Source organism: Punctularia strigosozonata (genome assembly GCF_000264995.1).
Source record: "Punctularia strigosozonata HHB-11173 SS5 unplaced genomic scaffold PUNSTscaffold_8, whole genome shotgun sequence".
Lineage (NCBI taxonomy): Eukaryota > Fungi > Basidiomycota > Agaricomycetes > Corticiales > Punctulariaceae > Punctularia > Punctularia strigosozonata.
In genome coordinates, this window is record NW_006767440.1 from 1193383 (window position 1) to 1221126 (window position 27744).

Here is a 27744-nt window from a genome sequence, read left to right on the forward strand (position 1 = left end):
GGCCTTCAAGACGCCATTTGGAATGGTGGCAGGGGCTGCTATTACGAATCGGGAAACAACTTTGCATCGGGTAGCAGAGCCGTAACTACAAGAGCTCTCAGATCCCGACGTCTCGACAAACGATGCCAAAGGAGCTATCGACAAGTCGTGCTCGCGAGATGATGACAGAAACTGCTGCCATGGTAGTCCAATGAATACAGTCCCCGAAACCAGGCTGCGACGAATCAGAGGCTCAAATTTGAAGGCTTGACCATGCCATAAAGCGCGGCCTTGTCGGATGAATTCTCAACAAGTTCAAAGAACAGCCCCTTCCGTTGCGCAAGGAGTTCGCTTGGCGTGCCAAATTGTGCCAGTCGGCCTGAATCCAAAACCATCTACGGCAATCCAATTAGTAGATTCAACGATGAGCTTCATCATTGGCACCCACGATTTTGTCCGAGTCCATGATTGTTTGCAGACGGTGCGCTATTGTAATGATAGTAATATCGTCACCTAGATTGGAACGAATAGACTCTTGAATGGCTGCGTCCGTTTCATAATCTATGATATACCACACGTAAGTGAAGCTTGTGCGATGAACAGGTCAAACCTCACCGATGGCAGCCGTGGCTTCATCCATGATCATGAGCTTGCTCCTCCGAACATACGCTCGGGCCAACGCGATGATCTGCGACACCATCAGGAAATGGAACATTACAGCTAAATCAAAGACATGCACCTGACGTTGCCCATGGGAGAAGTTCATACCTCCTTGTTCTACTTCGCTGTCCAGTGTGATGGCCGCCGCATCTCCGCTTTTCTGTAAACGGAACAACCCGGCAGATTGCAATGCCTCGTTCAATGTTGCATCGTCGTGCTCGCCAAATGGGTCCAGGTTTTCGCGTATGTTCCCGGATAGCAGATCAGGGTGTTGCGGGATGAAGGTGATGTTCGCACGCAGAGAATTGAGATTGATCTTGTGAATATCGAGGCCATCATAGAGGACTTGCCCACTGGAGTTGAGAGCACGTAGCAATGCCAAGCTGATTGTCGACTTCCCGGCACCCGTCCTCCCGACCACACCGATACGTTCGCCCGACTTGACATCGAACGAAACATGATGAAGCACATCCGCAGAATCTGGATTGGTAAAGCTCTGCGTAGTCACCACTTCGATCGGAGGAAGAGTTTACCTAGGGCATAACGCGCAGACAGGTTCTTCGCTCGAAGAGATCCACTTGCTGGCCAGTATGCTGGAGGGACACCTTCTTTTGTTGGCTCTGGTTCGTGTTCAATCTTCAGGAAGTCGAGGATGCGTTCCAGACTGTTCGCTAGATCACACCTGATCAGCATGAGTCTCAAACCGAAACTAGCACACTCACATTCCACCTCAGCCGTGTTGGAAAATCGTACGAGGACGAAAACCTCCGTTCCGAAGCCAAGTACTTGCAACAAGGCAAATCCAGCGTCCCCTACACTGATTAGGCCGCCATAAAGCACACTAGCAGCGACGATCGCCGAGAACATGGCCCCAAGAGTGTTGATACGGACTACTACCCATCTATTGATGTTCTGTAAGTTCCGCGTGAGCATCGTGTAGTGATTGATGCGCGTGGTCAGCTGTCTGCCGAAATGCTCTTGAGCACCGTATGCGCGTATAGAGGCTACACCGTGATACGTCAATCCACAAGTCGTATGTACTGGACCTGGACGTACGAAGACCAGCCAAGCCGGCACCGAACAAGCTGAGAACAGGAGCTTTGGCGACACTCTGCTCTCGCTTCACCGCTGACAGATACATCACGGTAAGCAAGGGAAGGGATCGTCGGAGTTGCATAGTCTGACCTCGTTGCGCCGTGTTATAGAATCTTCCCATACCAAATCCAATGATCAGGACTGTAAGACCCGCCGCCAGAGCGCCCCATCCCACAACGTACACTATGGCAACGATGCGGAACAGGACGCTGACAATCAATATCTGCTGTACATTGTACATGTTCCGCACACCCCCGTCTACCGATCGGATATCCTTGTTGAGATGCTTGTCAATGATGCACATGATTACCAATATCAGATACAGACCTTGGTACAACGCGCAATAACTCGAGAAACTGGCACCGTATCAAGCCATCTTTGTGGCAATCAGTTTGATGATACATGCTCATAGACGATCTCGTACCGGAAGGTCGCCCCGAAGACCGACTCGACGAGTAATCGATGTATTCTAGCAGATGCCCGCATCGAGCCCGCAAGCCATAAGGTCCAGGCCAAGGCCCCAGTGACCAGCTCAAGGAGGCATAAGGCTGCGTATCCAGAGAGATATCTGGAAGGAGGTAATCAGAAGGGTACCACATTCGCGGTCAGGTATGACTAGCACGTACTTCGTGGCCGGTACATCGGCGGCATCGTGGTCCATATACTGATTCGACCAGATACCGAGGAAGTAAGGCTCGTACAATTTGAATGCCGCACTCGTAGCGACGAAAGTCAGGCGCCAAAACCAAAACCAGGGTCCTCCAACATTGCGCAGATACAGCATGATTGCATCCATGCCGACGGTACCATGCGCGATGTCCTCCGCGACAATCAGCTTCCCTGCATTACCGCTATCGTCCTTTTTGGCCGCCGCATCACCGGGTTCTTCGAATGGAATTGCAGCTTCGGCCTTCTGCACCAATTCCTCTTCTTTCGCAAGTTCTTGACCGAGAGACGCATCGTGCTCGATAGCCTCGTTCAACGAACTTTCGGCCATGACGTGACCTTGTCTGTCTACGCGGATCACCTTTTTGGCCAGCGAGCGTGTCAGAGCCAGATTGTGCGTTACGAGAAGTACGGTCCGTCCCCGTAGCAAGTCTCCTTTGAGGCATCTGTCAACGACATGCTTGGCAGTGTGGACGTCCAGGGCCGCCAGAACATCATCTAGCAGGACTATGTCTGCTTTCGAGTACACCGCACGCGCTAGCGTAACACGAGCCTTCTGTCCTCCGCTATAGGTCAGTAGCCAGTAGTCTAATTCAGCAGCATGCTATCGTCGTATACCATCGACCACCTGCCTTAGAGTAATGCCCTACATAACATATATCAGCATGAACAATCATGAGATCAAAGACCATGGACACAACACCCTGGACATACCTTCTCACCAACTTCCGTCCGATCTCCAGATGCGAGCATATCTAAGTCTTGCACTAGCGCGCATTGTGCAATCACTTCAAGCTCGTCAGGATGTTGTCCCGAGACCGTGATGTAGAACACGTACCTTTCTGATAACGTGCCTCATCGAAAGGCGAACCGAAGACGATATTTTCCTACGTGGACTTTCAAAAAACAAAGCTACCCCTCTCTTATCATTGGACCTACCCGGATAGTCTCATTCAGTACCCACGACTCTTGGGCGGCGTAAGCAATGTGGCCGCCACGTGGAAGATTGTACCACGATGCCTCATTCTGCGGATAGTAATACATCTCGCCTACATGCATGATTCAGTTGGCCGGTCGATTGGTCGAAACCCAAACTCACCCAGCAAAGCGAGCAATGTACTCGTCTTCCCCGAGCCCGTCGGTCCGACGATCAAGTTAATAGCGCCCCTTTCGAACGTCACCTCGCCCGCGATGCTCAACCGGAAATGGCGCTTCTTGGCGTTTTTGGTTCGTCCAGTCTCGATTTTGTCCCAGGTGAAGGTGGCATCAGCGAACCCGACCCGAGAGTCATCATTATAAGAAGGCGGGATTTGAGTGGGAGCATCTTCCAAACCAGCATTGGGTCTGATCAGTTCAGTCTATGTATAGCATTGTGTCAACAAGGCTTTGGGGCCCGATTATTATGCGACTCACATCGTTGAAGAATTCATTGATCCGATCCAAGGCTACCTTCGCTACAGCGTATCGTTAGTGACGTATGAGCGAAGTCCCAAGGGTACTGCCAATACCGTTGAGAATATCGGGAAGCATATAGGTTATCTGCGATATTTGTCCCTGCAGAATTGTGAAGACAGTGATGGAGGTGAAGATGCGTGCGCCTGTCAGTTCTTGCTTCATGACGAGGGTCTGTCGAACACAACTTCAGGAAACAGTTGATGCACGTATTTTTGGAACTGACGTATATGCCAAATGTCGCAAGAACGTTGCACAAGGGCAAGATCTATAGAAGAAACTCCTTCAGAACGCGCGCGAAATGATCAGCTCTCTGAACCATCTCACACTCTGAATCAGAAAATCAAGCAGACGTCAGAATCTTCGCCTTTGGTAAGGTGCGAACTCTTACATCGAGTGCATAGGTGGACAACCACAGATAACCATTGTAACGTATCCACGATATCTCTTCTTCCCTGAGTTTCGCAAGCCGCTCCATATATTTGCGTTCCCATGCAAACAGCTTGATCATCCTCAAGACGTTCATGACCTGCGAGACGGCCTGTACGCGCCGATCAGAGGCAGCCATCTTTCCCCGCTGAGAGCTCATCATCTTGCCAGCAGCCCATGCGGGAACGGGCAGTGTGACCACTACTATCACTATACCCACAAATGCGCTGAGCCGACAGTCAGCTTACCGACCGTTGACGACTGCGTGGGGTAACTCACCTCCATCCGAGCAGATCCCAGAGTAAATAGACGGAGATGACTGTCGACATGAAGTGTGAAACTGCAAGAGACGATGAGTACCGGGGACTCAACAGGAAAGCATAGATAGCTTACGGAGTTCAGGGAAGTCCCTCGCCTGCTGCATCTCGCTTACATCGCTCGTGACGAGATTATTGATCCTGCCAATCATCTGCCTGGTCCTCTGTTTCTCATCTTCTTCGGCCTTCTGGCCCTGCTTTGCCTTAGTATCGTCGGTCGCACCGCTGTCAGAAGGCGCGACAGTCGCAGTCGAGGCCCGACTGGTGCTGCGCTCTTCCGTCGAGGCAGGATCCGCTTCTTCACCTTGCTCCTCGTTTGGAGTTGGCGCTGGGCTAGGATCGTCCTCTTGAGCGCCGCTCTCTTCTGCAACTTCGGCGTCGCCTGCCAGCGGCTCGTCCTTCGGCTTCATCCGAATCCGCAAAGCGTGCTTGAACGCCAATTGTGTCACGATCGCCTCCGACCTCACTAGGATCTGCGAGCCAAGATACAGATACCAGTTCGACACGACAGAGTATACGATCGGCCCCAGACCGATCCACAGCACCCACACCCACGGTCGCACGCGCGCCGCGTCCGGGTCCTCGAGATACGACAGCACGTGCCGGACACCGACAAGCGAGACGAAGCCAGTAACACTCTCGCAGAGCGCCACGAGGATCATGAGCGCGTAGTCCCATTTGAAAATGTCGAGAAGGGACCAGATGACGTGCCGCGGGCGTTTCAGTGCAACAGGATCAATCTTGGGGAAGGCGTGTGCGATGAGGTAGGACGTTTCGTCATGAGGGTCGAGAGGGGGAAGCTTGGAGGGAGGGAGGTGGCCGTGGCGCGCTGCGTACCAGATGGCCGGGGTATAGTAACCCCAGGTTAGGAACGAGCCTATTGAAGCGCGCTTCACGGGGTCCTGGGTAGTAAGATGGTGAGCGATCTGGAAAGGCCTGTAGAAAGAAGGAGACTGACGGACGATTGGGGACCGGGTATGGCGAGTGGAACGAAGATGCAAAGAATGAATAGGGACAGGAGTTGTGCACTATACCAGATGTACCAGGGCGTCGTCCCCCTGCCAGGTGGATCTTGCCCAACTATGGTCACAGCACGAAGATATATGTATGCTGATACACCGAAGTGGGCGAGCAGGAGGATGCCAAGGTGAGCGTCACACCTGCGCTGCCACCTCCTGGAAGTAGATAAAGATAATGCTCCGAGTACAAACGCGTAGCCCTGGAGAGTTATCTGCATGAGTCGGGGATGCCCGTGGTGGACATAAATCCGAGGCTCACGGTAACGACTGCTTCAAGTACGACATCGAAGTGAAGACCAGAACCAGAACCAGAATTTGAGATTAGGTAGGCAATCGCAGATACCGCGTAAATTGCTGTCCCTACTGCCCTCACAGCCCTCAGAAACACGCCATAGATTCCTCCCGAGTATGCGATTCTGGCACGCCATCCATGTCCTTCCGCGATCGCGTGTTCAGAGAGTGGTGTGCGCCGATCTCGAATGACCAGGTAAAACAGGTGAGCGAGTGATGATACCGCCAGGGCGAGAGACACCGCGCGCAGCACCATATAGCCGGATGCGTCCGTCGCGTCCGTCGCGCTCGCGAAGGCAGGAAGTCGGGCTGCCATGGGTGATGGTGGTGTAGTCGAGTGCGTACCCCCGCTACGAACGACCTCACGAGTTATTATATAGCGAATTGCAGTCTCGGAGAGTAGCCACATTTCTCCCTGCGATACACGAAATCATGGTGAAATCACGAGGCCATCAATGGATGTGGTTGTTGTTCTCTCCGTTTTCCCACTGGGGCGGTTTCAGAGAAGATAACGCGAGAGGCCGTGGAGGCAGCAGAAGTGGGCGCTTGAGCGCGGTTAGCCCGGTCAGTGCTCCTGTGATTAGGGGGCCTCAAAGTTGGCGATTATGGGACAGATTACGGAGTGGATTCGAAAGTCGATTATGGTCGCGGATTATGGTCGAATCGAGTGTAGCGGCTCCAGAGCCGCTACACTCGATTCGACCCATAATCCGATTCTGCTACGACTATCGCTACATCGGAGTTTGGAATCCTTCCCACCGGGTCTGGGATGTCCACTCGCCTCTTCGTCCTGACCAACCCCGCCGCATCGTCGTTCTTCCGTCCTCTCTCCGGTTTTTATCAACGTATAGTTCTGGCCCTGACCATCCACGTCGTATTGACGTTCTTCGTCCTCTTCATGGTTCTCATCGGCGTATAAGGAACTCCATGGATGGCAGGGAATCATTCAATGCGGGCCTGGCGGGACGGCACGTTTTCCTGTGGGTACAACACCACCTACGTCGTTCAACAATACGATTTGGAATGCACATGGTGCTGGAGGTGGTTGCAAGTAAATCAGCACGGTATGTGTGTAGCTCAGATGTTCCTCTCTCCCCCGGCAGTATCTTTACGCTCATTTGTCACGATCAAGATCGTATCACCGTCCTGCGTCGCTCCCGGACGTGCCTTCCGCATCAACATGCCTTTGGCCAAGCTTGACCTTGTGGTTTGCGGGCTGATGGCTCGTCATCGCGCTTCAGGGAATCTGGGCGCAATATCGCAGCCGTCCAGCGGAATCCCAATGTGAGCGGCTTAGTGACGGCACATAGAGGACGTTGGGGATGGTGTTCTTAGTACTGATATGTAACACTACCTTATGTCCATGTATTCCATGAGGTCGCGCCTCGTCGCCACTAAAGGCACCTGGTCATATAGTAACTCAGTACTGCTGTCATTGTTTCAGCCAGACAATATACAAATTTTCCTTCACCCGACAGGAATGTCAACGTCAGTATACCCAGAGGTGTCTGAATATCCTCGGGACTTAGGTGAGGTGCTCATTCTTCGACTTGGGCACAAACGCAGGCTCGGCCGTGCGGCCGAACTCGGTATTCAAGCTCAGAAGGACATGCCGGCGAGTCGGCAGGAGGAGATTCATGTTCATAATCCAGACAGAATCCGGGGATGTAGCGGGGGGTTCAAAGTTGAGAGTCGGATTATGGCGGTGTAGCGACACGAGAATCGACACAGAATCGACACATAATCCGACGCATAATCAGTGCATAATCGCCAACTTTGAGGCCCCCTATTGACTGCACCACCGGTACTTACTGTACTTGGCGCCACAACTCCTTGACCTCCGGAAAACCAACAGAGCCTCGGAATATCTGAATAGCGCAGGAGCGTAGAAAGACTACCTGCATATCATTTGATGGAGCGTTTGCACCATGCGCTGTGTAACGCTAGCATGGCAATAAGAGAATACGGCGTCGAAGACCGTCTGGGAGACTGGGACCCAGTGCTCTTACTCTGACCGAGCGATGCGACAGAAAGGGACCGCCACCGACAGTCTACGACATGATGGCAGCGCGCATGCCTCGTGGATCATGCATCCTTCCCCCAAAGGTGTCACGGCATTGATCGCAGAAGACCCTATTATTGATACATGGGAAGACGCATGGGAAGACGCATGGGAAGACGGCCAGCTCCACAAAGAGTCTCAGGGTGCAATTATCCCATTCAGACACGGAACACAATCTTTTCCGCGCTTAGCTTACCGCTCTTCATATACTCGAAGCCGTCACCAAACGCATCGAGCCCTCCGGGAAGGAGCTTAATCGGATTGGGCTTCACCTTCCCTTGCTTCAACTGCGTTCATCGCTCAGCAACTCAGGGTAGCAGCCAATGAAAGGACGGCATGCTCACCAGCTCTGTTATCTTCGGCATCCATTCAGCCACTTGCAGGCGATCTTCGGGAACAGCGGGTATGTCCCAGCCCCAGTAGGTCCTGAAGGCGCGACCACCTACAGTATACAGAATGATACCTGTAGAGAAGCGTTTATGTTCATCCTAGGTGAGAACTCCTAGAGAACAATACACACCTTTAAGCTCGACGTCATTCCGTAGCGCTTGAGCGCTCTCATGCAAGAACGAGATCGTAATCAGCTTGCCGGGCGCTGGGCCGAAAGCCTTGAACGATGCTTGCTGGCCCTCCACCGTGCCGACTGTGTCCAATCCCAAGGAAAAGCTGTTACCCGTAATATCTTTGATTTTTGTAACGATATCAGGATCTCGATAGTCGATGACCGCGTTGGCGCCCATTGACTTGACCAGATCCCAGTTCTTAGGCGACGCAGTCGTCACGACGCGGTATCCGGATATGTGCGCAAGTTGGATCGCGTACAGACCAACCGACGTTGCTCCGGAGTAGATCAGAACCCATGGCGCATGCTCGGGGGGCACTTTGTCCGGATAACCCACCAAGTTCAGGTTCTTCGGGTGGAAAAGGGCCTGAACAGCTGTGAAGAACCTGTGGATGACTTACATATTAGCAAGTGCACGGAAGTTAGCCTTCGATACCACCACTCACCCCACACTCATAGTGGCGGCCTCTTCATAAGACACCTCGTCCGGAATGTGCCACGAAAGCGCATAGTCGTTCCTCAGGTACTCCGCGAACGCGCCTCTGTCCTTATACTGCGACCCGTGAATGAATCCAGAGACTCTGTCTCCAACGCGGAACCCTTCCGCGCCTTCCGCAACTTGCACGACATCCCCGGCAAAGTCGCAGCCAACGATGAGATCGGGCTCGTTGACGCCCTCGACATGCTTCCAGTCTGTCGGGTTCTGGGCGACGGCAACAACCCTGACCAGGATTTCGCCTGGGTCAGGTTTCGGTGTTGGGACTTCCTTCACGACTGCGGTGTGGCCTTCTGCGGTGACGACGGCGCGCATCATTGGCGGTATCGACGTAGACATGCTGCACAAATGGGGTGTCTGCTGTGGTTGCGCGTCGTGATGCCGATCACTTATATGTCCCGTTGCGTCATCGAAACCGCAAATGAGATGACTAACCACAGAGTTTTGGCTTAGTAAAGACAAGGATTGCGACCTTGACGCTGATGTTGAATGCAGTATGGGTATGGCGAACCGTGTGCGAAGGTTGAACGAGAACGGCGTATTTAGGGTAGCCTCGAAAGTTGATCGTGACAAAGCGCGACAGCCAGACGTGAATTTTGTGCAAGCTTTTTTTTCACATCTGAGGCAGGGAAGAACGCATACAGAGCGTATGTGGAAAAGTGTGGATGTCCCAGCCTAGGCCAGCAAAGCCCACACGCTACAGCCGAGGGTCGAGTATGTTCTATGAGGTCGCTGAGTCACCGGCGAGGAGGGAGGGGCACAAGACTGATCAAAGGGATGAGACTCGAACCAGTGTTGCGCGTCTTCAACTGCGGTCCAATGTGTATATCGGAGAGTGGTAGAGAAAGGCCAGTTGAGCAGCAGAGAATTCACGAGCGAGGACGTATGTTCACCCCTCTCTCTTGATGACAGTGACTCGCAGATGCGAGGTCAACTTTAATCGGGAAGACTGGACCATGACCGCAATCGCACCAAAAAACATATGAAGAGTGGGTGGGCCATTATACAAGCCGGGCGGATCGAGGTGAAGATGGTTGTCAGATCAAGGTGCACAGTGGCCTGTTTCATTCGAGGCAGGACGGTGTGATTACAGGTAAACGTCCTAGGCCAAATTAGCGAAGCCAACACGACTGTGACCAAGATCGAAAGCGGTGTAAACGTTGCGCATGAAGACATCGCCAACAATCCAAAAGGCTGCGGAAGATAGCCATCAGACGATGGCCATGTCAGGGGAATGTAGGGTACTCACAGGCGCCGATGTTCTGGCCGACGATGCCGCCGATGCATCTTGTCGATGTCATAGATTCGCGGCCGAGGTTGAAGGTGGAAGCGGAAAGATGGAATTGACGACCCCCGAATGTCAAGCTGACATCAGGAACATTGGCGCAAGGGAAGGCTGGGCGAACACGAATGTCAATGACATGATACAGGGGGCAAAAGGTGAAAAACTCACAGTAAAAGCCTTGTCCAAATTCATTGGCAGGCTGGGCACCGGGGATATTGCTGTAAAGTTGCTGAACCGCATGGGGTTCACCAATGATAAGGGTGGTGCCGGAGTCGATGATGACACTGGTCCCGCCGATCACTCGACCGCCATTAACGTTTACCCCGTCCATGTTAACCTGCCAGTAGCCTTGATACGTCACCGGGACATACGTGAACGAACCGGTGTACAGTGCATTGTTGACGCCGCCAATAGTGAGCTCGGAGCCAGACTGTGCAAGCTTGAACGCAAATACTGAGTCGCTCGTCTGACGCTGAGAGACAAGTGTTTGGAATAGAGGCGGTGCGCTGTAGACGGAAATGGACTGGAAGCCCATGCCCAGCAAGCCGTCCGCAGGAAATCGAGGGGACTGGAAGCCGCTGGAGTATTGAGTCGACGCGCCGAGCGTTTGCGCTGTCGCCTGCAGACCGGTGATCGACACCGAGTCTGTGTATTGTTCACCGGACACGGACGAACCGTCGCCATAGGAAAGTTTATAGGTCTTGTGAAGGTCTCGGGCAGTGCTGCTGTGGGATGGGTCGTAGACCTTGTGACCGGACTGATGACAAGATGTCAGACATATCGTCGTGGCCTCGACAACAAGTCACTTACGCATGTCTGGCCACACGAAGGACCTGCAAGGAAGAGGTCACTGCTTCCAGTGTCGAAGTCGACTGTGTATTGAACGGCAGGAGTACCCGCAGTGATCGCGCCATACCATAGAACGTTGTTGTTGTCGGTGAGCCCATCATGACCGACAGCGCGTTGGACGTTATGATGCTCTAGCATATCGGCAGGATGGCGTTGGCCCATGTTCTTCTCGTACGCGGACATGCCTCTGGCGATTTTCCTGAAGGAAATCGGAGCACCCGTGAGTGGAGAAGCATCAATGGAAAGAACGTCGCGACATACCCCATTGTCATCTGCATCTGACCTTCCAGATTTTTCAAGTTGACGACACCTTGTGCGTCCTGGAGCTCCCAGCGCCTTGCCAGGGGAATCGAAGTTGGCTGCTGTAACTGTTCCACAGGGATTGCCGAACCAGCGGCGAAGAAGGGCATGATGCTGATCAGGGCGATGAGACTGAGAGCGCTGTGCATTCTGAAATGTTGCCGATGCGAAGGTGGATGGTCGCGATTGATAGGTTTGGAAAGCGAATCGAGTAGCAGGGTTAGAGGCGTTTCAAAGCGAGGACAGCGTTTCTCGAAAACTGATTGGTTTGAAGGCTTGAGGGGTGGAGAGGATATTTGACTTGATGACCCGACCCTGTTGCAGGTGGTGGGGTTTATATGGACGAACGGCAGATGAATAGGAGAGGCAGGTATATCCGCGCGGGCTTGCGGATGTGCGATTGACTCTTGCGCAAGTGCGGAATGATCCATGGGCAGCGAATGTATCCGAACCCGCGTCCAGAATGGGTGAACCGGTGTGAAGCGGTCATGCGTGATCGGATCGAGGAGGAGGAGCAAGCCATCGGGAAAGCCCTCGCCTTTCCTTCGTTCATCCCGTCGTACCGGCCCACCGATCGTCTACCACAGGCAAGTAGATAGAGGGGTAGTTAGTATTATCCGGCGCGATCCCAATAACGGAACAGCCGGTTCCGAGGCCTCGCTTCCGCGAGCTGGGACAAGTTTCCTCCTTCCAGCTGGAACACAGTGGCCTCAACGTTTCCCATCGGCTCGTGTAGAGCTAACACACCGCCTGGGCCAAAGCGTGCATGCTGGTAGGTAGGGGCATCCCGCACGCCGAGCCGATGCTGACTGCACGAACGCCTCGTCAGCGAGAGCGCGATCCTAGAAACTAGTAAGGATGAGAGGACGAGGAACCTCGTATTTCATGACAGAACTCGCACCTGTTCCCGTCAATCATAGCATATGTCCTGAACGCACTCCATCTTCTTCCACCGTCGCGTTGACTCTTCGTGGTTAACTGGATGACTTCATCCTGTGAGGTGGTCCAGCATTCGTGGTCGTGACACCAAGTGGCTCTACCAGAGACACATAATGGGGCGCGTTCAATCCATGACAGTAAAGTGGATGCAAGGCAACTGCAGTTTGCTTGAGGGTTGGGAGCAGGCAAAGAGCGGATAGGCGCCTGCGCAGCCTCGTTTTGTCCATTATCGCTCGTCCGCGGACCACGTTGCGCCCAGCCCGGGACTCACTCAACCATATATCTTGACCCTTTCAGGCATCATTATTCGCATTGAATGTTCTGTTGACTGTATCAGCTTGATCCTTGGGAAACATACTCGACTACTTTACGTGCCGGACACGTACACCGACCAGATGACTTCCCGCAAGCTCCGTGTCGCGTTCATCCACCCGGACCTAGGGATCGGTGCGCAGGCATGCATAAGATATCGAAGGGTCTTAACTGCAAAGTATAGGCGGCGCGGAACGTCTCGTGGTCGACGCTGCCCTCGGCCTCCAGCGCCTTGGCCACTCCGTAGACATTTACACGTCGCACCACGACCCCTCTCACTGTTTCGAAGAGACACGCGACGGCACGTCTAGCTCTCATGTGTCTGCGTATCTCTGACTCACGAATGGACTCCTTAGGGACACTGCGAGTGCACCACATCAAGCCCCCCTTTCCGCGCTCCTACAAAGGCAAATTCCATATACTCCTTGCTCACGCACGCCAGCTGCACTTGACATGCTACCTTCTTTCGCGCTCCGCCCCAGTGTACGATGTCTACTTCGTTGATCAGCTGTCGACATGTGTACCCCTCCTCCGAGCGTTCGGCCATACTCGAGTATTGTTTTACTGCCACTTCCCGGATAAGTTGTTAGCGGATGGCGAGTACGTCGCAGGCAAGATCCGGAAGAAGAACAGCTTGCTTAAGAGAATATATCGGATGCCGATGGATATGCTGGAAGAGCTCACGACTCGTGCGTTCTCTTTCGAATCATCAGATGCACATGGCGGTCTGACCAACAAACATGAACGCAAACAGGACAAGCAGATGTGATCCTCGCCAACTCCAAATTCACCGCTTCGGTGTTCCGCGCACACTTCACGTCCATCCGCATCGATCCCAAGGTCGTATACCCCGGGATCAATATATCCGTCTATGAGACGGCATTTGATTCATCTGATCCAGATATACAATCGGTTGCTTCGTAGGTATTTGTGGTCCTTCACCACCGTGTTTTCACTGACGAAATTTCTGGGAAGATAGGGACCGACCGACTCTGCTATCCATCAACCGCTTCGAGAAAAAGAAGAACGCAGCGCTTGCAGTTGAAGCGTTTGCGCTGCTGCGGCGTAAGCCGGCATCGACGCCATCGTCGCCTTGCTCCAACCTACGACTCGTTCTCGCAGGTATATGGTTCCGTGGCATCAGCATAACACCTCAATCAATCACGCGTTGATATTCACAGGCGGTTACGATCCCCGCGTAGAGGACAATCTCCTTACGCTCGCAGGTCTCATCGACTTCGTCAAGTCGCGATCGCTTTCCTACGCCATCACAAAACCTGTTTCCTCTCCCGTGGCACTCCCACCCTTCAATACGGCCTCCTCCAACCCCGATGTTCTGTTCCTCCTCAACTTCGCCACCTCCCAGCGCTCCGCGCTGCTTACCGCGCCTTCCACGCTCGGATTACTGTACACGCCGACAAATGAACACTTCGGCATAGGCCCCGTGGAAGCGATGGTGTGCGGCCTGCCCGTTCTCGCGTGCGACAGCGGCGGGCCGACGGAAAGCGTGGTCGATCCCTCGTACCCCGGTTCCGGTACCGTGGGCGAGCGTACGGGCTGGCTTCGCAAGCCGGACCCGACAGTTTGGGCAGAAGCGCTGGAGGAGATCGTGTCTCTGCCGCCTGCCGAACGGGCGGCAATTGCCGAGCGCGCGAAAGCGCGGGTGAAGGATATGTTCAGTATGGAGGCGATGTCGAACAGGGTCGAGCAGGCACTAGGGGAGGCAGTTGCACTCGGCCCAGTTGGCGGACGATGGATTCTTTGGATGATGATAGCGATCCTGACGATTTTGTCGTCGTATGTTGCTGGGATCGCCGTTGGTCGAGCGCTGTAATCGCGCGGCCTTGCTTTTTTCTCGCACGGTACCGCTTCTACTCCAATACTAATAATGTATATCCCGACTGTCCTCGATGATACCGCGATTCTGACGTTCAAGGGAGAAAGGAAATTCAACCTGCTTGATTGACATCCGCCGACATAGACTCCGATGTCAGCAGAGACGTATCTGGATCTAGTGCGTCCTCCATGACCACATCCGCATCGTCCGCCGCCGTTTGGTCAGCATCAACAGCTGCATCTGCACCTTCCTCGTCCCCTTCCGCCTCATCTTGCACACTGGCCTTGGTCCGCGTTCTACCTCTACCACGGCCTCTCCCCCTCGCTCGTCCTCGCGGTCTTCCCCTAGTCTTTGCAGCAGGCACCGGTGTGGACCCTTCTGTATCCTCTTCTCCTTCTTCACGGTTGACATAATTGGGTTTGACAGTCGATGGCCGTCCCCTGCCACGACCTCTCCTAACCGCCCTCCCTCGTTTCACTGCGGCCACTCCGCGTCCCCGTGCTGCCAAAGCCGGCTCCGCATCCTGGTCCACGTCGTTCTCGCCGTCGTAGTACTCATTCCTCGCCGTCGTCCGCTCGCTGCGCATGTCGGCCGGGAACGCGGTGCTCTTCAACTCTTCGTTCCGCTCCGCCTCTTCCTTCAGCCAGTTCTCCAGATCCGGCGGCAGCTCCTGCATCTGCACGCTCGGCGCGCCCTGTATATACCGCAGCTTGTTTCGTATGCTGATGATTATCTTCTGCAGCGATTGCGGCGTGTTCATGTTGTCCACTCGACCAGTGAGCGGCGGGTGCAGCTTCCACTGCGAGTCGCGGAAGAACGAGTCGTATACCGTGCGCGGCAACTCGTCGGGAATCTCCGCGCCGACGAGGACAGAGGTCTCGTACGTCCAGCACCGGCTGACGTTTTTGATGTTGTATCCGCCGCCGCCCAGAACCAGCAATGGGACGTTGTACTTGCGCACAAAGTTGACGCACTCGCCGTGGGCAGCTATCGACAAGTTGAACGCGCCGAGACGGTCGCAGCCCAGAGAATCTGCACCGCATTGCAGGACAATGACGCTAGGTCGAAAAGCCGTGACGGTGTCGTCGACAACCGTCTTAAATATTTCCAGATACATTTCGTCGGTAATGCCGTCAGATAGGGGCACGTTGAGCGCGAAGTATTTCCCCAGTTCAGCTCCGTTGTCGTCCAGTTTCCCGGTGGCTGGGAAGAAGTCACCGTTGTACTTGTGGAACGAGAGCGTCATGACGCGGTTCGTGTGGTAGAACGCTAGTTCAACACCGTCTCCGTGGTGAATGTCGATATCGATGTACAGAACCCTGGGGTGATACCTGAACCTCATATCAGAGAGACAGTTTATCACTACCCCCGGATCGGCAACTTACTTCAGGATCTCCAAAATGGCAAGCACGATGTCATTAACGTAGCAAAAGCCACTCGCCTCGCCTCGTTTAGCATGGTGCAGTCCTCCTGACCAGTTTATGGCGATGTCCGTCGTGCCTGCGCAGAGTTTTCTCGCAGCGGCTAGCGAGGAACCGGCATACATACGACAGAAGTCGTACATCTCCGCAAATATCGGGCAATCCTCTGTGCAGTTGTGATTTTCTATGAGGTGCTTCATATTATTCTGGTTCTGATTCTGCGGAGTCACTCTGTCGTCTGTCAGCACGGACTCTGCACCTTCGATGCATCCGCTCCCACCTTGACAGAAAATCAATATAATCTGGATCGTGATATCCCAAGAGTTCTTCTCGGGAGGCTCGCGGGGGGTTATATATATTGTGTATCTGTTTATCTAGGCCGTAACCCAGCACGAGCTCGTTGGTCAAGGTTAACCGATGAGGTTTCATCGGATGACGGTCCTGAGTGCGGCGTCAGTATGGTGAAGAATCCCGTGTGAGTGCCGGAATCACCCCATAATGGTGTTCGCCGACACCCTTTGGGAAGTAGTACGACACTATCGGTCTCGAATGTGGCTAACCACGTTCACGTTAGTTGATCGTGCGCGAGCGTAGGTTCAACATTGAATGGAGCGCCTACGTTGATTCTTTCCGTGATTGGCTGTGCAACACCGTTGGAACCTCTGTCGTCAAAGTACGCAGAGGCCGAAAAGGTTGTGGATTGGGACGCGCGAACCATAGTTAGTGCGCCGACCTCGTAAACGCGAATAATGTGGAGGTTGCGTTACTTGAAGCGGAGCCCAGAAATGTACTAAAAATGGCTAAAGCGCGGTCCTGATGATGTGGCTGTTTCAAAAGCCTATCGGATAGTATACGCTGCAGCGTATCCCGTGTGTTTAGCACTGAAGGTGACGGCAGGCTCTGTGCTTTCCAGTCAGGGGTAAGTTTGAGAAGGAACTCGAAAAGGAGTTCGCGTCAGCCACGATATGGGAACCCGACTCGTTTTCACTCTCCGACCACCAGACCACCGCCTTTCTCCTTCTGCCCTAGTGCGAACCGATACCGAGTGGACGATGGGATTGCCCTGATAGCTTAGAGGGTCAATCTGCGTCAGACTTGTTTGACGATTTGGATGCTGTGATAAGCACGTCCAATCGCACGTTAGCTCGAATTCGCCGACCCTGGATCACGCTCGCACCGAACTCGCAACCCCTACCACGAGACCTCTACGAACAAGCTTGTCTGACAACACATGGGTTGCAGACTACGCTCTGGTATGCCCCGCTGGGGTCTCGAAGGGACCTGGATGGCTCGTAACTACCGACTACTCACGGCCGACTGTCTGTTTCGGCGAGGATTAGACACGACCCGTTGTCTTCCCACCGGTCCAAAACTTGCCGTGTGTGGACACGATCTGGCGCGATGGCGGCCCTTCTTGCAGTCCGATCGGAGGCCGACGTCAGCACTAGTGGTAACCACTGGAGCGGGTTTGCAATCGGGCATGGCTTAGCAGTAGGTCCCGGTCTGAGAAACGTTACCACGAGGCACCTGCCGTATATATATTGCTGTGGCTCGTTTGGTGAAGGAGTTCTCGACTGCGATAACGTTCCGCTCCTGCTGCACCTGAGTTGGACTCGCGCTTGACTATCCGCTTGCATGTCCCAACACCTGGTCTTCACCACAACAAGCATCCGTAACGTTGTCATCGCTACGAAGAGCGACAGCATCTACTACGAGGTCACTACTCCTGAATGGGAGAGGCATCTTACACGCATCCGAAGACTAGACCCGCTTACGAAACAATACTCAATCGTCGCTGAAATTCTTAACGAGGATGATAATCCAGCTGCCGTGCACATGTACGGGCGAGAGCTGATACCCGCCGATGACTTTCTACGACGGGATGAAAAAGCGTAAGCCGTCATTGGCCGCACCTCTTCAAATGGCTTACGTCCTCCCTAGAGTCGGTGTATTCAGAGGAAAGGACGGCAGAACTTACACATGGACTGTGAAGGATGATCACCTGGAGGTACGTTCCAGTGACATTGGCTTCTTGCTTCCTCATCCGCGCTGAAATCCGACATCGAACAGCTTTTGCGAAACGATATTTCTGAATACCACCCATTGGCGGTATATCATAAGCATCGCCGGTTCATGCATGTTCTCCGGGTGTCGGAGCATCCGTATCTGGAAGTTGATCCCATCGCGCTTGATACCCTAGACAGCCTCATTAGTACGTGTCCGATTCGCCGTTACAGTAGCTTGGCGGACGCTGACCATTCCACAAGTCACATTCCTTCTCGCCGAGAGGAAAAGACGCCTGGGAAAGTGAATACGAGGAGAACGCACTACCATACACGGATTTTCCGAAGGACTTCTTTCTCCATAATTGACTCATAGAGCATGATCTGGACATTCACCTTACAACTTGGCGCAGCGCGTCTGCTTCTTCGATTTTAATTATATTGTAAGAATTCATGGGATTCCGTCTTCTCGGATGTATGTCAAGTATGATTGGCCATGATAGCGAACATGGACGCTTAGGAGGGCGCATTGCTGCGCCTACGAGGTCACTCCTGAACCAATTTCCTCCTATGTTGTGCAAGGAGTGGGATTGGCTTCTCAGCTCAAGATACAAGAATTGCGCAGCAGAATGTACTCCAGTGGAAGCCTATGCAAATCTTAGGGACAGTCATGGGGCGATAATCTCCGCAGCCGGTGGAGCGATCAGTTTATGGAGATGCTGTACTTCGTGGTTGTGAGGGTTGCCGAGCCTACGAACACCCCCGATCAGATTCCATCCTACGAACACATGGCAGTACTTACCGACGAAAGGTTCGGTGCCGGCCTGCGCCTGCACAAGGAACTGGGAAGAAGGCACTCCCTGATTCGCAGTTAGGAATGCTGGAACTGTGATTCAATGTCCACTTCTAACAGCGTCGGGGGGCGGACGCACTGAAGAATGGCTTGAGATCCGAGTTGAAGTCTGTTATTTCCGTGGGTGCGACGAAGGAGAAGACGGTCCAAGTCGACACGGTTCCCTTGAAAAGCTTCCACGTGACCCCATTCACGCTTCGATACAGATGAATGAGCGGGCCAGCTACTTTCAATCACAACTATTCACCTTGCAGTCCCAATCTGAGAACCAGCCGGACCGGCTCTGTGCAGTGATTTCATGAGCAGTTTTTTTCGAACGTAACAAAACAACCCACTCACCCTCCACGAGCGCTCAACCATACCATCACTTCGAAGGTGCTGGTGGACGAGGCTAGGTTGTTCGATGAGCAGAGTTTCAGGCGAGTCGAAGCAAAATACTACCTCCGCTCGAGTTAGCAACGTTCGAAAGCCACAGATCATAGCTAACATCGGCGACCTGCAAAAGTGATCATGACATCGTTGTTCGTCAACGTTATCGCGATGGATGATACCCACCAAGTCAGATGAAGCTGAGGTATAGGTCCAATCCCACGTCGTCGGAATGGACGTGATCGACGACAGAGACTTGCCTATGCCAACCCTCAGATCAAGGTTGGCGTCTAAGGCGCACGTTAGCCGTCGTAAACATCGTGTCATATCATGGCACAACGTACAGCTCTTTACTTGGAATGGTCCGCCCGCCCAGGTGTACGTAGTGTGCCACGATATGGTATCCCCACTGGTTGCTGTCACCTGAGACGTCTGAGAGCCTAAAGCGCGTTCAATCGGTACAGCAACGTCATTCATGCTCCTACAGGCTTACCGCTGGTGGCTGCAGACTCTCCCCACAAGTTATTCTCCAGAACGAACCGCCTTTGACTCTGGATTGCATCATGTCCCGCGTTCTAGACGAGTCTTGACTTACCCGCCATCCTGTCATTTGTAGAGTCAGCACCACGTCATGAGGCAGGAAAACAGGGTTCAAGACGGACCTCAGACTCCGAATCAAATTGCCCCGTCAACACGGCTCCGCGTTTCTGGAGCGAGCTGCCGTCGTAGGGTATCAGAGGTGATGCGAGGGATAGAGCAGCAAGTGCCAATGAGACAGCCACGATGAAAGCTTTCATGATGGTTGGTCGAAGAGTGGACGAGGTAGTCCGTCGACTAACGATCACTCCCTACGTTCCCGCATTTATGCCCGCGCGCAAGCATCATCCGGACCGCTATAATGATGCCGTCTCCATCTTCTGGAGGTCATGTTACATGGCAAGATGAGACGAGGGACCCAGATGGTGTCGTGGACGGTGCCTTTGACGGAGCTGCACCAATATAGAAACGGTATTTCTTCCTTCTCGCCATATAAGGCGCGTGAGCTCACCGGATTGTCCTGCGTGCTCGTCGTGCATGCGGGCGGCAGGGAACAACTGACAGGCAAGACGCAGCAATTTCACAGATGTCTAGCAAGAAGTCAGCTAAAATGGATTCGACGCGAGAAATAAGGACGCACATGACGACCGGGGCAGAGCGTACGCACCGGAACAAAACCATGCGCAACCTTCTTTTCCCAGGCTCGGCACGCGGACACTCCCAAGGGTAACCGGCACGTCTGGCCTTAGATTCCCTGTACGGTAGAGTCGCCCTTCGTGCTCGTTGTAAAGGTCTCATGGACGAGGAAATCCGCTGCACTACCGCGTTTACCTCAATGCTGAGGCGGCCGCGGCAGGTATGGGTACGGACAAAGAGCAAGGAGTGATAGCATTCAACAGCAGCCATGTTCGTACACTTCGGGCGTTACATCGACAAGTACCTGACCGATGGCGTGAGCGACGAAACAAGGCAAAAGCGAGAATATACAAACCTACTCTAGTTTTTGCGGTCTCCACCCGTCATCTCGTGCATCTTGTACGAGAAAATTGTACCAAAACAGAGCTATAGGTGCCGTCGCGAGGTGCCATAGCGAGTGGGCATCGATGACGCGTCCCCAAGGAGGGAAGTCAAATAGCTCGAGTCCGGTGGCTGCAGTAGTGAAAATAACGAACACAGCTGCCTTGCCCGTGAAAGAAGGTCTGTACGATCTCTCGCGGTAAGGGAATCTTCTGAACGTGGAGAGTATCGCCGGCATGGAATAGAGCAGCCAAAGCAGGTTGTGGGCCATCCCGACTACTAGGTTAAAAATAATGTTGTAGGTGTAGTCGAAGCGGGGGAGAATGGAGAGGTAGGTTACGTGACCTAGGAAGGCCAGGACGCATGTCCACTTCCAGACGAGGTGCGCAATGGGGTGAGGGGATTCCGGGTTTGAAGTGAGGGTCAGGCGGTTGCGCGGTTCAGAAGGATACAGGTGGAAAACACGGATGACGATGATGTATAGTGCATACAAGATAGCGAGGGCCGCGGAGAAATAGTCGAGTTTTTCGGTGAGGGGAAGATCTAATCAATCGTCAGAGAAGGAGTTGGAGCGGGACAAGGGGCTAATACTCACCTCGCGTATGGAATACAGAAGACCAAACCCATGCATTTATGCTCACCAGCGACCAATACAAATAATATCTTCTCATTGGATGCGATTCACGGACGTATCTCTGGATCTTCCGCGTCCCTCGAGCATGTGCCCAGAGGTTTAGCAACGAGAACGCCACCGATGCCGGCTCCTGCATACCGGCAAAGCGCCAGAAGGGCCATTTCCCGTAGTACTGCTCGACGGGGCGGTGGTTGGCAATCGCGTCGTCAGTCAGCTGGTGCATGCATGAATATTTGCATTCGTCAACGCATGTCCATCGCGTTAGCCTGAGCGGTAACGAAAGGGGTGTCGCTCCTTCTATGCATAGCTTCGATTGGCAGGCACCGTTGCAATCGTGATACTCCTTTGAGCGATCTCCAGAGGAAGCCCAAGCCAGAGATGGCAGAAGGAGCAAGACAACGTATCCAGGGCTTGCACGCATCGGAGTTTGGTGGACTAAACGCGGTGGTAGTAGGTGAAGTGATGCTAGCAAGCCGGGATGTACAAGTTCTAGAGGCCCGATGTGTAGGCCATGTAGAGGTACAAAAGTCCGTCGCCGTCAGTGTTGGCAAGGGTGAAGTCGCCGCGAACGCGTTGTGGTGGTGGTTGTCGTCACGGTCAACGCAGTCGCACGACTCCGACTTCGTTTCTTCCATCTTTAGGTGCGCCCCGCCACACCGGAGCTCTGCTGGCTTCGCATGCTCATGTACTTCGATATGTAGGCTGCGCGAGAATGGCCTTGTCTACGCTACCGACAGAGATCTGGCACCATATCCTCGCCGTCGCGACAGCCGTTCCAGGGGCCCTGGACGTTGGCCCTCGCGATCCTTTCCACGCACCGCCGCGTCTACCGTTCTTTGATGAGCAGAATGCCTTACAGGACTCGCTGAAGATAAAGGGCTCATTATCGAGGGTTTGCAAAGTTTGGAGGGCGTTGGTCGAGCCGTACCTTTACGAGGCTATCGTAATTGGCCCCCGCGGAGCGAGTACATTGCCGTCTCTAGCTGCTGCGCTACTCAAATCCAAGAAACAAGCAGAACAGCGTGCATCCTCTGAAACCTGCCCCTTGGGCAACTGGACGAGACGTCTGGATTTGCGAATGCACGAGCATCGTGCTATCGAACTCGGCTCACTTGCCAGTGTCGTTGGATGTCTGCCCAACCTCAGTATCTTGGCAGTATACGTGACAGAACCCATCTATGCCCACGTACAAATGCCTCGCAATGTGGTAGAGGCCCTCATACAGACATGCGCGTCGTCCCTTCAGATCATCCACTGCTGCAGCGACCGTCTTCATTTCTCGCGGGCGGATTGGAAGGAGCTGCTCGCTGCGTCACCATCGCTACGGCATATACACCACGAGACATTCGCACCTCCAACCTTGCGAGAGGACGCTCAATCAATCACACTACGATCCTCGTGGGCCGAACCGCCCGCCAACTGGGTGCACATAGCGTCATCATTCAAGGACCTCCACTATTTGCGATACATTAGCGCGTACGAGGACGATCTATCCCTGCGCACGGCGCTCCTTCTATTCGGTCGCTCCTTGCGCATCCTAGAGCTTGATCGCTACTCAAACGCCACATCATCCAATCCCGTTTTCGGGCTTCAGAACGTGTCTGATTTGTGCCCTGCTCTGGAGAAGCTGACGCTGCAATTCCTGGCTTGGGAGGAAACGGCGGAGCTTGAACGCCTTCCAAAGACCGTCACACACCTCGGCGTTCGCTGCTACTCCTGGTCGACGACCGGGGAGCAATACGCCGACCTGTTTGAGACTCTAAGATACGTTGATGCCGAATCGTTGCGTGAAATATGGTTCCTTGACGATGCCCGATCTTACGATCTACGGGTCCGCTATCCGGGAGCGCTTCGGGTAGGCTTGGGGGTATGCGAAGAACGCACTTGGGAGTTGAAGGATTCTGTTGGAAACCCCTTCACGTTGGGCGATATCAGAATACATCACTAACGTCAGTTCTATCGCTCTGTCATTCAGCCGCGGCTAGCATACTTACAGGCTCCGTAGACTCAGGTCCGCGGTAGGCTTGCGTCGATTCTCCGTCTGCCGCTCCATGCACCTGCTTCGGTACCAGCGGCTCTGCCACATGTGGTGCATCATACATCAGCTGCGGAATGGTACACATACAATGCAGTTCTTCTGCACGGCTTCTCTTATGATACTCAGTTGATTCTGAAGGACTAACATTTTTTATCAATGCCATACTTCGCTTCGAGACCTACCTACCTTTGTTCAAGCATACGTGAAAGGAAATGAATGTGGTTTGACGCTCTCCTTGGAAGGCTGCGTAAAGGCTGCGTATTGGACATCATAATACATTGGCCTCCTGCGTGCACGTGCCAACGCAACTTGCATTCTGCCACCCCCAGGTGAGTTCTGTTAGTTGCATCACTACTGCACACGGCCGTTGATTTGAGATATCTGTACCAAGAAACGGTTTTGTTCCATAAATCATGACGTCCTCGGAAACCCTATCGGGGGGCTGGTGGAAACCGGCGCCGAAGCCGTTACCCCAACTTCCCCCCGAAATTTGGCAGCACATCTTCCAATGGGCCACTTGTGTCCCTGGTGCACTCGACAGCGGTCTCGTCGACCCTTTCAGATGTTCTGGCTTTGCTTCTCGGGCAGAGGAACACAAGCTGCTTCGTCATTCGTTAGTCACCAAGCGCTACCTCGTTCGGGTTTGCAAGGCCTGGCACACCCTAGCGACTCGCTATCTGTACGAGATCGTGATCATAGGGCGTTGTAAGATCATGCCGTCGTTAGCGGAAACTCTTTCGAGGTCCAAAAGACAGAGCAATATCAGCACGGGAGGCACGCCTTTAGGTTGGTGGACGAGAAGACTCGATCTGGCAATGCGGGACCCTCGCGTTCCGGAAGAGGGTGAAGATCTCGGTATCATCATCAGTTGCCTTCCCAATCTGGGCGTACTCGTCAGTAGACCAATCCACTCCACCTACGGCGGTACCACCATACCGAAGCCTGCCGTCAAGGCACTCGTTGATGTCTGTTCGCCCTCCATTAGGGCTCTTCGCATGTATGCGGCACAATCATTCCACGACGGTGATTGGGAATCAATCTACGACATGTGTACCTTACTGGACGCAGTTGATTCCTACGGGTCGAAGCCTCCTAGACTTCCAGAGAATGCACGATCTGTGACCGTGCGCGTAGCGTGGCTAATTGTGGAGCCCGTCCTTGCTATTCCCAACAATCTCGAGGAGCTTCGGTACATATTCCGGAACCATGCGCCGCTAGCGGCGGAATTGAACTTGATCCTGTCAACGTCTGCGGCGAAATCGCTGAAAAGCCTTCATCTCGAGTTTGACACAACATTCACTGGTGCCCACCCGGACGGAGCTATCAAGGAGAAGATCCTCAGCTGCCCAAACCTCACTCAACTGGTACTCAAGCTATATAACCTCGACAGTTTCACCAGTTTCCCGTTCTTGCCTTCGACAATCACCCACCTGGGCATCCAGCCCCTGAGAAAGCAGCCGTCATGCCGACAAATCCGTTCCTTCTTCGCTGCGCTCGCCGCTCATGATGTGCCTGAACTCAGAACGATCAGGTTTACCGACCGCGCAACCTGTGACAATATACGCGCAATTTGCGCTGATGGTTTTCGTCCTCTGAGGTCCGTGTTGCGTCTCATTCAGCAGAGAGATTGGCGGGTAGAGGATCGGGAAGGTCGCCCGGTGCTGTTAGCGTGACTTGCGCAATTATCGGTATAAATAAACCGTCGGAGAATAGAGCGGAAATGGAAAAATGTAGCAGTATTACGAGGTCAAGTCGTGAGAACATGATAACTCAATTGATTAATGACCTGATCGCGGTGGCCATCGACTCATCCTTTCCCCGTACCACGATCCTCACCGACTCTACGACAGAACTCAGTTGGTCATGGCACCCAAGGGAGGAAATGCGAAGAAGGAGAGTGGCCGTGCGAAAAAGGCTGAGAATGAGGCAAACAAGAGGGCTGCCGCCGCAGCGGAGGCGGTCAGTGGCACCGACGACATCCAGGTAACATCTATTGACCCTGTGGTACGTTCAGGAGCGCAAAGAAGCGAATGAATGGGCAGATGGTGCAAAAGGCGTCAACAAGAAGAAAGCCGACGCAGAGGCCAAACGCCAAGCAGATTTAGCGCGCAAGGCCGAGAAGGCCAAGTTGCTCGCAGAGGAAGAAGCAAGTGCGCCTTCCAAGCCGAAGGCAGCGCCAAAGGCGGGCGCAAAGAAGGCGGCGCCAAAGCCTGCTGGTCCTGGTGCGATCGCCGCTGGCGGTGGGCTCGGTGTCGCTGAGCCCAAGGCGAAGGAAGAGCCTGAGGTCCTGGCCGCCACCGGCATCGACAATGCGATCGACCTGTTGGAGGTGGTCACGGCTAAGATGGACAAGGCTAGCGTGGGCTCTCAGGCTGCGAAGATCGAGCAACACCCCGAAAGGCGGTTCAAGGTATGTTCGATGTGCCTCGATTCACCGCACTATACCCATCCTCGTTCCAGGCTGCCTTTGAAGCATACAAGGAACGAGAACTTCCCGTCCTTAGGTCCGAGCAGCCAGGCCTGCGTCTACAGCAGTATCAAGATCTGCTTTATAAGAGATTCCAGAAGAGCCCCGAGAATCCGTACGTTGCAAAGAATTTCCCGCCCTCTGTCGGACTGACAGCTGGATTCATTCCTAGATTCAACCAAGTTACGGTCTCTTACGATGCTTCCAAGGACGACAAGGTTGCAGCGCTGAAGAAGAAGCAAGACGAGGTTACTTCTCGCCTGCGTCTGTAAGGCAGGCCAACTCTGCCTCACATTTATCACGCTGGGCGAGTGTCCCTCCCGTCCGCGCCGGCCATGCAATATCACGACAGGTACGATTTCGCCACAGATCTATATTTGGCGAGCCGCGCAGTACTAACGCTCAATCAGGCCTTGGATCCATATTTATGGTTTCGATAGACACTGACCCCGGTCACGGAGCTGGCCGGGATCATCGGACGCCAATCAAGAGGTGGGAGGTGGGCAAGCCCCAAAGGGGACGAGCATCAAGCGCGTGGATTCGGCCTAGGTTCGAAAACGACCAGGCTTGGTGGCAGATAGAGTTCCCTTGTATGCAGACGGTTCCGCGGTGAATCCAGAATATGTACCAAATTCGCCGAGGGTGAACATATGGAAAATCTCGGGCACAATTTGAATATAGTGGCGCAGTGCAAGTCTACGTGCAACGATACGCACCGGGATACTAATCACATCCGATTATAAGGTACATATGATCAAGGAAAATTAGTACAGTTCACCGAAGGGTTCCAAGGCCGCCTATCAGTATGCGATGCTAACGACCTTGTTATCCCACTTCTCCCAGTCTTTGATGACGTCCTCAGCTACAAAACGAGCGACGTCCTGCCTTGATATCGTGGTGAAGCCCTTGCCATGGTCGCCGACGGATGTACGGTACTTCCCAGTGCACGCGCCGTCTGTTAGAAGCGCGGGCCGCACGACCACGGTGCTCGCGATGGCGCCTGTTGGGGGTAGATCGTTCTTCCACGAACCATCGGATGAGAGGATATGGGAGACGGGCTCCTCGTCCGTCCAGGGCGTGCCGGTGGCTTGTGCGAGCACACGCTCCATGCCGAGCTTGTCTTCGTGCGGGGACCGGAGGAGGTAGCCGTACATGGGACGAATGGTCCACGGGAGGTTCTTGTGCGAGGTCTCGGTGACGCCGGTCGAGGAGATGATGGCACCTTTGAGCTTTGGTGGGGACTGCGAAGGAGCGGCACGAAGGATGTTGGCGAGGGATCGCGTGCAGAGGTCGGGAGGAGTGATGACGGCGCCGTTGCAGATGTTGAATGTGGTAGTTCCGCCTGTTTAGAGGATGCGGGTCAGCAAACTGCGAACTGTGCCGCAACGATGGAAGAGCTAACCGAGGGTGAAGAGGAGCAAGTCGACGTCGGTACCGCCTGCCGCCTGCCAACCCGCGCGGACCTCTTCTTGGTTCAGGGCGTCGCCTTTCACAAGCTTTGCTTTGCCGGAGGCGACAAAGCTTTGGATTGTCTCGTCGTCGTCAAAGCAGGTGGGCGAACGTAGCAGAAATGTCACGGTGTTCCCTGCGTCTGTCGTAGGGTATGAGTGCGATGTCGGGCTGGAGGCGAGGTTGCACCTACTCAAGAGTCAAGAGACGGATAGCGGCATGGTATACAATGTTACGCGAACCGCCGACACAGAAAACGTTCATGATAGAACAGCTCGTCAATTGAGGGCTTGCAGGGGGTGTTGTGGAGGCACCGGGATCGATTAATGGAGAACGTCGGGCATCCTCGCGCTTTTATACGCCAAGACCACTCATGCGCGATAGCCATATCGTCCGCGGTCTTCAT

General features: G+C 53.8%; 11 protein-coding genes across 11 annotated transcripts; 5 read left to right on the top strand and 6 right to left on the bottom strand.

Annotated features, from left to right (window-relative positions):
- Positions 1-224: 224 nt before the first annotated feature.
- PUNSTDRAFT_144423 (P-loop containing nucleoside triphosphate hydrolase protein) lies at positions 225-6224 on the bottom strand (the record flags this gene model as incomplete). The annotated part of the gene is made up of 23 exons (XM_007384983.1): positions 225-374; positions 428-540; positions 595-667; positions 719-1119; positions 1173-1310; positions 1362-1643; positions 1696-1767; positions 1825-2008; positions 2062-2110; positions 2159-2302; positions 2361-2961; positions 3019-3046; positions 3115-3167; positions 3239-3287; positions 3340-3449; positions 3500-3758; positions 3814-3854; positions 3909-4026; positions 4244-4508; positions 4561-4621; positions 4675-5500; positions 5557-5817; positions 5877-6224. The coding sequence occupies 23 exons, from the start codon at positions 6222-6224 to the stop codon at positions 225-227; spliced, it is 4626 nt and encodes a 1541-aa protein (XP_007385045.1).
- A 1904-nt stretch (positions 6225-8128) lies between these two features.
- PUNSTDRAFT_69413 (GroES-like protein) lies at positions 8129-9343 on the bottom strand (the record flags this gene model as incomplete). Its single annotated transcript, XM_007384984.1, has 4 exons — positions 8129-8257; positions 8315-8433; positions 8491-8918; positions 8979-9343. 4 exons carry the CDS (start codon positions 9341-9343, stop codon positions 8129-8131), a joined length of 1041 nt encoding a protein of 346 aa, XP_007385046.1.
- Positions 9344-9386: 43 nt separating this feature from the next.
- PUNSTDRAFT_53268 (uncharacterized protein) lies at positions 9387-9907 on the top strand. The gene has a single exon (XM_007384985.1). The coding sequence runs from the start codon at positions 9525-9527 to the stop codon at positions 9705-9707; it is 183 nt and encodes a 60-aa protein (XP_007385047.1). The 5' UTR covers positions 9387-9524; the 3' UTR covers positions 9708-9907.
- Positions 9908-10130: 223 nt separating this feature from the next.
- Positions 10131-11572, bottom strand: PUNSTDRAFT_135462 (acid protease; the record flags this gene model as incomplete). Its single annotated transcript, XM_007384986.1, has 5 exons — positions 10131-10222; positions 10278-10424; positions 10482-11070; positions 11124-11361; positions 11424-11572. 5 exons carry the CDS (start codon positions 11570-11572, stop codon positions 10131-10133), a joined length of 1215 nt encoding a protein of 404 aa, XP_007385048.1.
- A 1224-nt stretch (positions 11573-12796) lies between these two features.
- Positions 12797-14547, top strand: PUNSTDRAFT_70194 (alpha-1,3-mannosyltransferase ALG2; the record flags this gene model as incomplete). The annotated part of the gene is made up of 6 exons (XM_007384987.1): positions 12797-12848; positions 12898-13031; positions 13096-13402; positions 13468-13633; positions 13693-13835; positions 13895-14547. 6 exons carry the CDS (start codon positions 12797-12799, stop codon positions 14545-14547), a joined length of 1455 nt encoding a protein of 484 aa, XP_007385049.1.
- A 115-nt stretch (positions 14548-14662) lies between these two features.
- On the bottom strand, positions 14663-16689 carry PUNSTDRAFT_135464 (uncharacterized protein; the record flags this gene model as incomplete). Its single annotated transcript, XM_007384988.1, has 5 exons — positions 14663-15881; positions 15936-16202; positions 16252-16412; positions 16464-16526; positions 16591-16689. The coding sequence occupies 5 exons, from the start codon at positions 16687-16689 to the stop codon at positions 14663-14665; spliced, it is 1809 nt and encodes a 602-aa protein (XP_007385050.1).
- A 917-nt stretch (positions 16690-17606) lies between these two features.
- PUNSTDRAFT_135465 (uncharacterized protein) lies at positions 17607-18282 on the top strand (the record flags this gene model as incomplete). Its single annotated transcript, XM_007384989.1, has 4 exons — positions 17607-17863; positions 17913-17979; positions 18042-18183; positions 18239-18282. The coding sequence occupies 4 exons, from the start codon at positions 17607-17609 to the stop codon at positions 18280-18282; spliced, it is 510 nt and encodes a 169-aa protein (XP_007385051.1).
- Positions 18283-18541: 259 nt separating this feature from the next.
- On the bottom strand, positions 18542-21969 carry PUNSTDRAFT_121120 (Per1-like protein). Its single transcript, XM_007384990.1, has 12 exons — positions 21346-21969; positions 20729-21293; positions 19792-19799; positions 19690-19739; positions 19541-19636; positions 19383-19486; positions 19269-19323; positions 19167-19218; positions 19075-19110; positions 18907-19022; positions 18777-18854; positions 18542-18724 (listed from the first exon to the last, which is right to left on the bottom strand). The coding sequence occupies exons 1-5, from the start codon at positions 21803-21805 to the stop codon at positions 19616-19618; spliced, it is 1104 nt and encodes a 367-aa protein (XP_007385052.1). The 5' UTR covers positions 21806-21969; the 3' UTR covers positions 18542-18724; positions 18777-18854; positions 18907-19022; positions 19075-19110; positions 19167-19218; positions 19269-19323; positions 19383-19486; positions 19541-19615.
- Positions 21970-22096: 127 nt separating this feature from the next.
- PUNSTDRAFT_144429 (uncharacterized protein) lies at positions 22097-23598 on the top strand (the record flags this gene model as incomplete). The annotated part of the gene is made up of 2 exons (XM_007384991.1): positions 22097-23333; positions 23390-23598. One exon carries the CDS (start codon positions 22097-22099, stop codon positions 23330-23332), a length of 1236 nt encoding a protein of 411 aa, XP_007385053.1. The 3' UTR covers position 23333; positions 23390-23598.
- Positions 23599-25285: 1687 nt separating this feature from the next.
- PUNSTDRAFT_45380 (DUF1014-domain-containing protein) lies at positions 25286-26161 on the top strand (the record flags this gene model as incomplete). The annotated part of the gene is made up of 4 exons (XM_007384992.1): positions 25286-25426; positions 25488-25832; positions 25883-26004; positions 26062-26161. The coding sequence occupies 4 exons, from the start codon at positions 25286-25288 to the stop codon at positions 26159-26161; spliced, it is 708 nt and encodes a 235-aa protein (XP_007385054.1).
- A 528-nt stretch (positions 26162-26689) lies between these two features.
- Positions 26690-27602, bottom strand: PUNSTDRAFT_135470 (uncharacterized protein; the record flags this gene model as incomplete). The annotated part of the gene is made up of 3 exons (XM_007384993.1): positions 26690-27231; positions 27292-27480; positions 27581-27602. The coding sequence occupies 3 exons, from the start codon at positions 27600-27602 to the stop codon at positions 26690-26692; spliced, it is 753 nt and encodes a 250-aa protein (XP_007385055.1).
- Positions 27603-27744: the final 142 nt, after the last annotated feature.

What these genes read in the sequence shown, in the direction of transcription:
- PUNSTDRAFT_53268 (XM_007384985.1), top strand. Translation starts at nt 9,525, where the DNA reads ATGGGTATGGCGAACCGTGTGCGAAGGTTGAACGAGAACGGCGTATTT.
- PUNSTDRAFT_121120 (XM_007384990.1), bottom strand. Translation starts at nt 21,805, where the DNA reads ATGCGTGCAAGCCCTGGATACGTTGTCTTGCTCCTTCTGCCATCTCTG. An exon ending in TTCTGTATTCCATACGCGAG is followed by an intron (nt 21,294 to 21,345) that starts GTGAGTATTAGC and finishes ACGATTGATTAG; the next exon opens with ATCTTCCCCTCACCGAAAAA. An exon ending in AGAGTCTGCAGCCACCAGCG is followed by an intron (nt 19,637 to 19,689) that starts GTAAGCCTGTAG and finishes AACGCGCTTTAG; the next exon opens with GCTCTCAGACGTCTCAGGTG.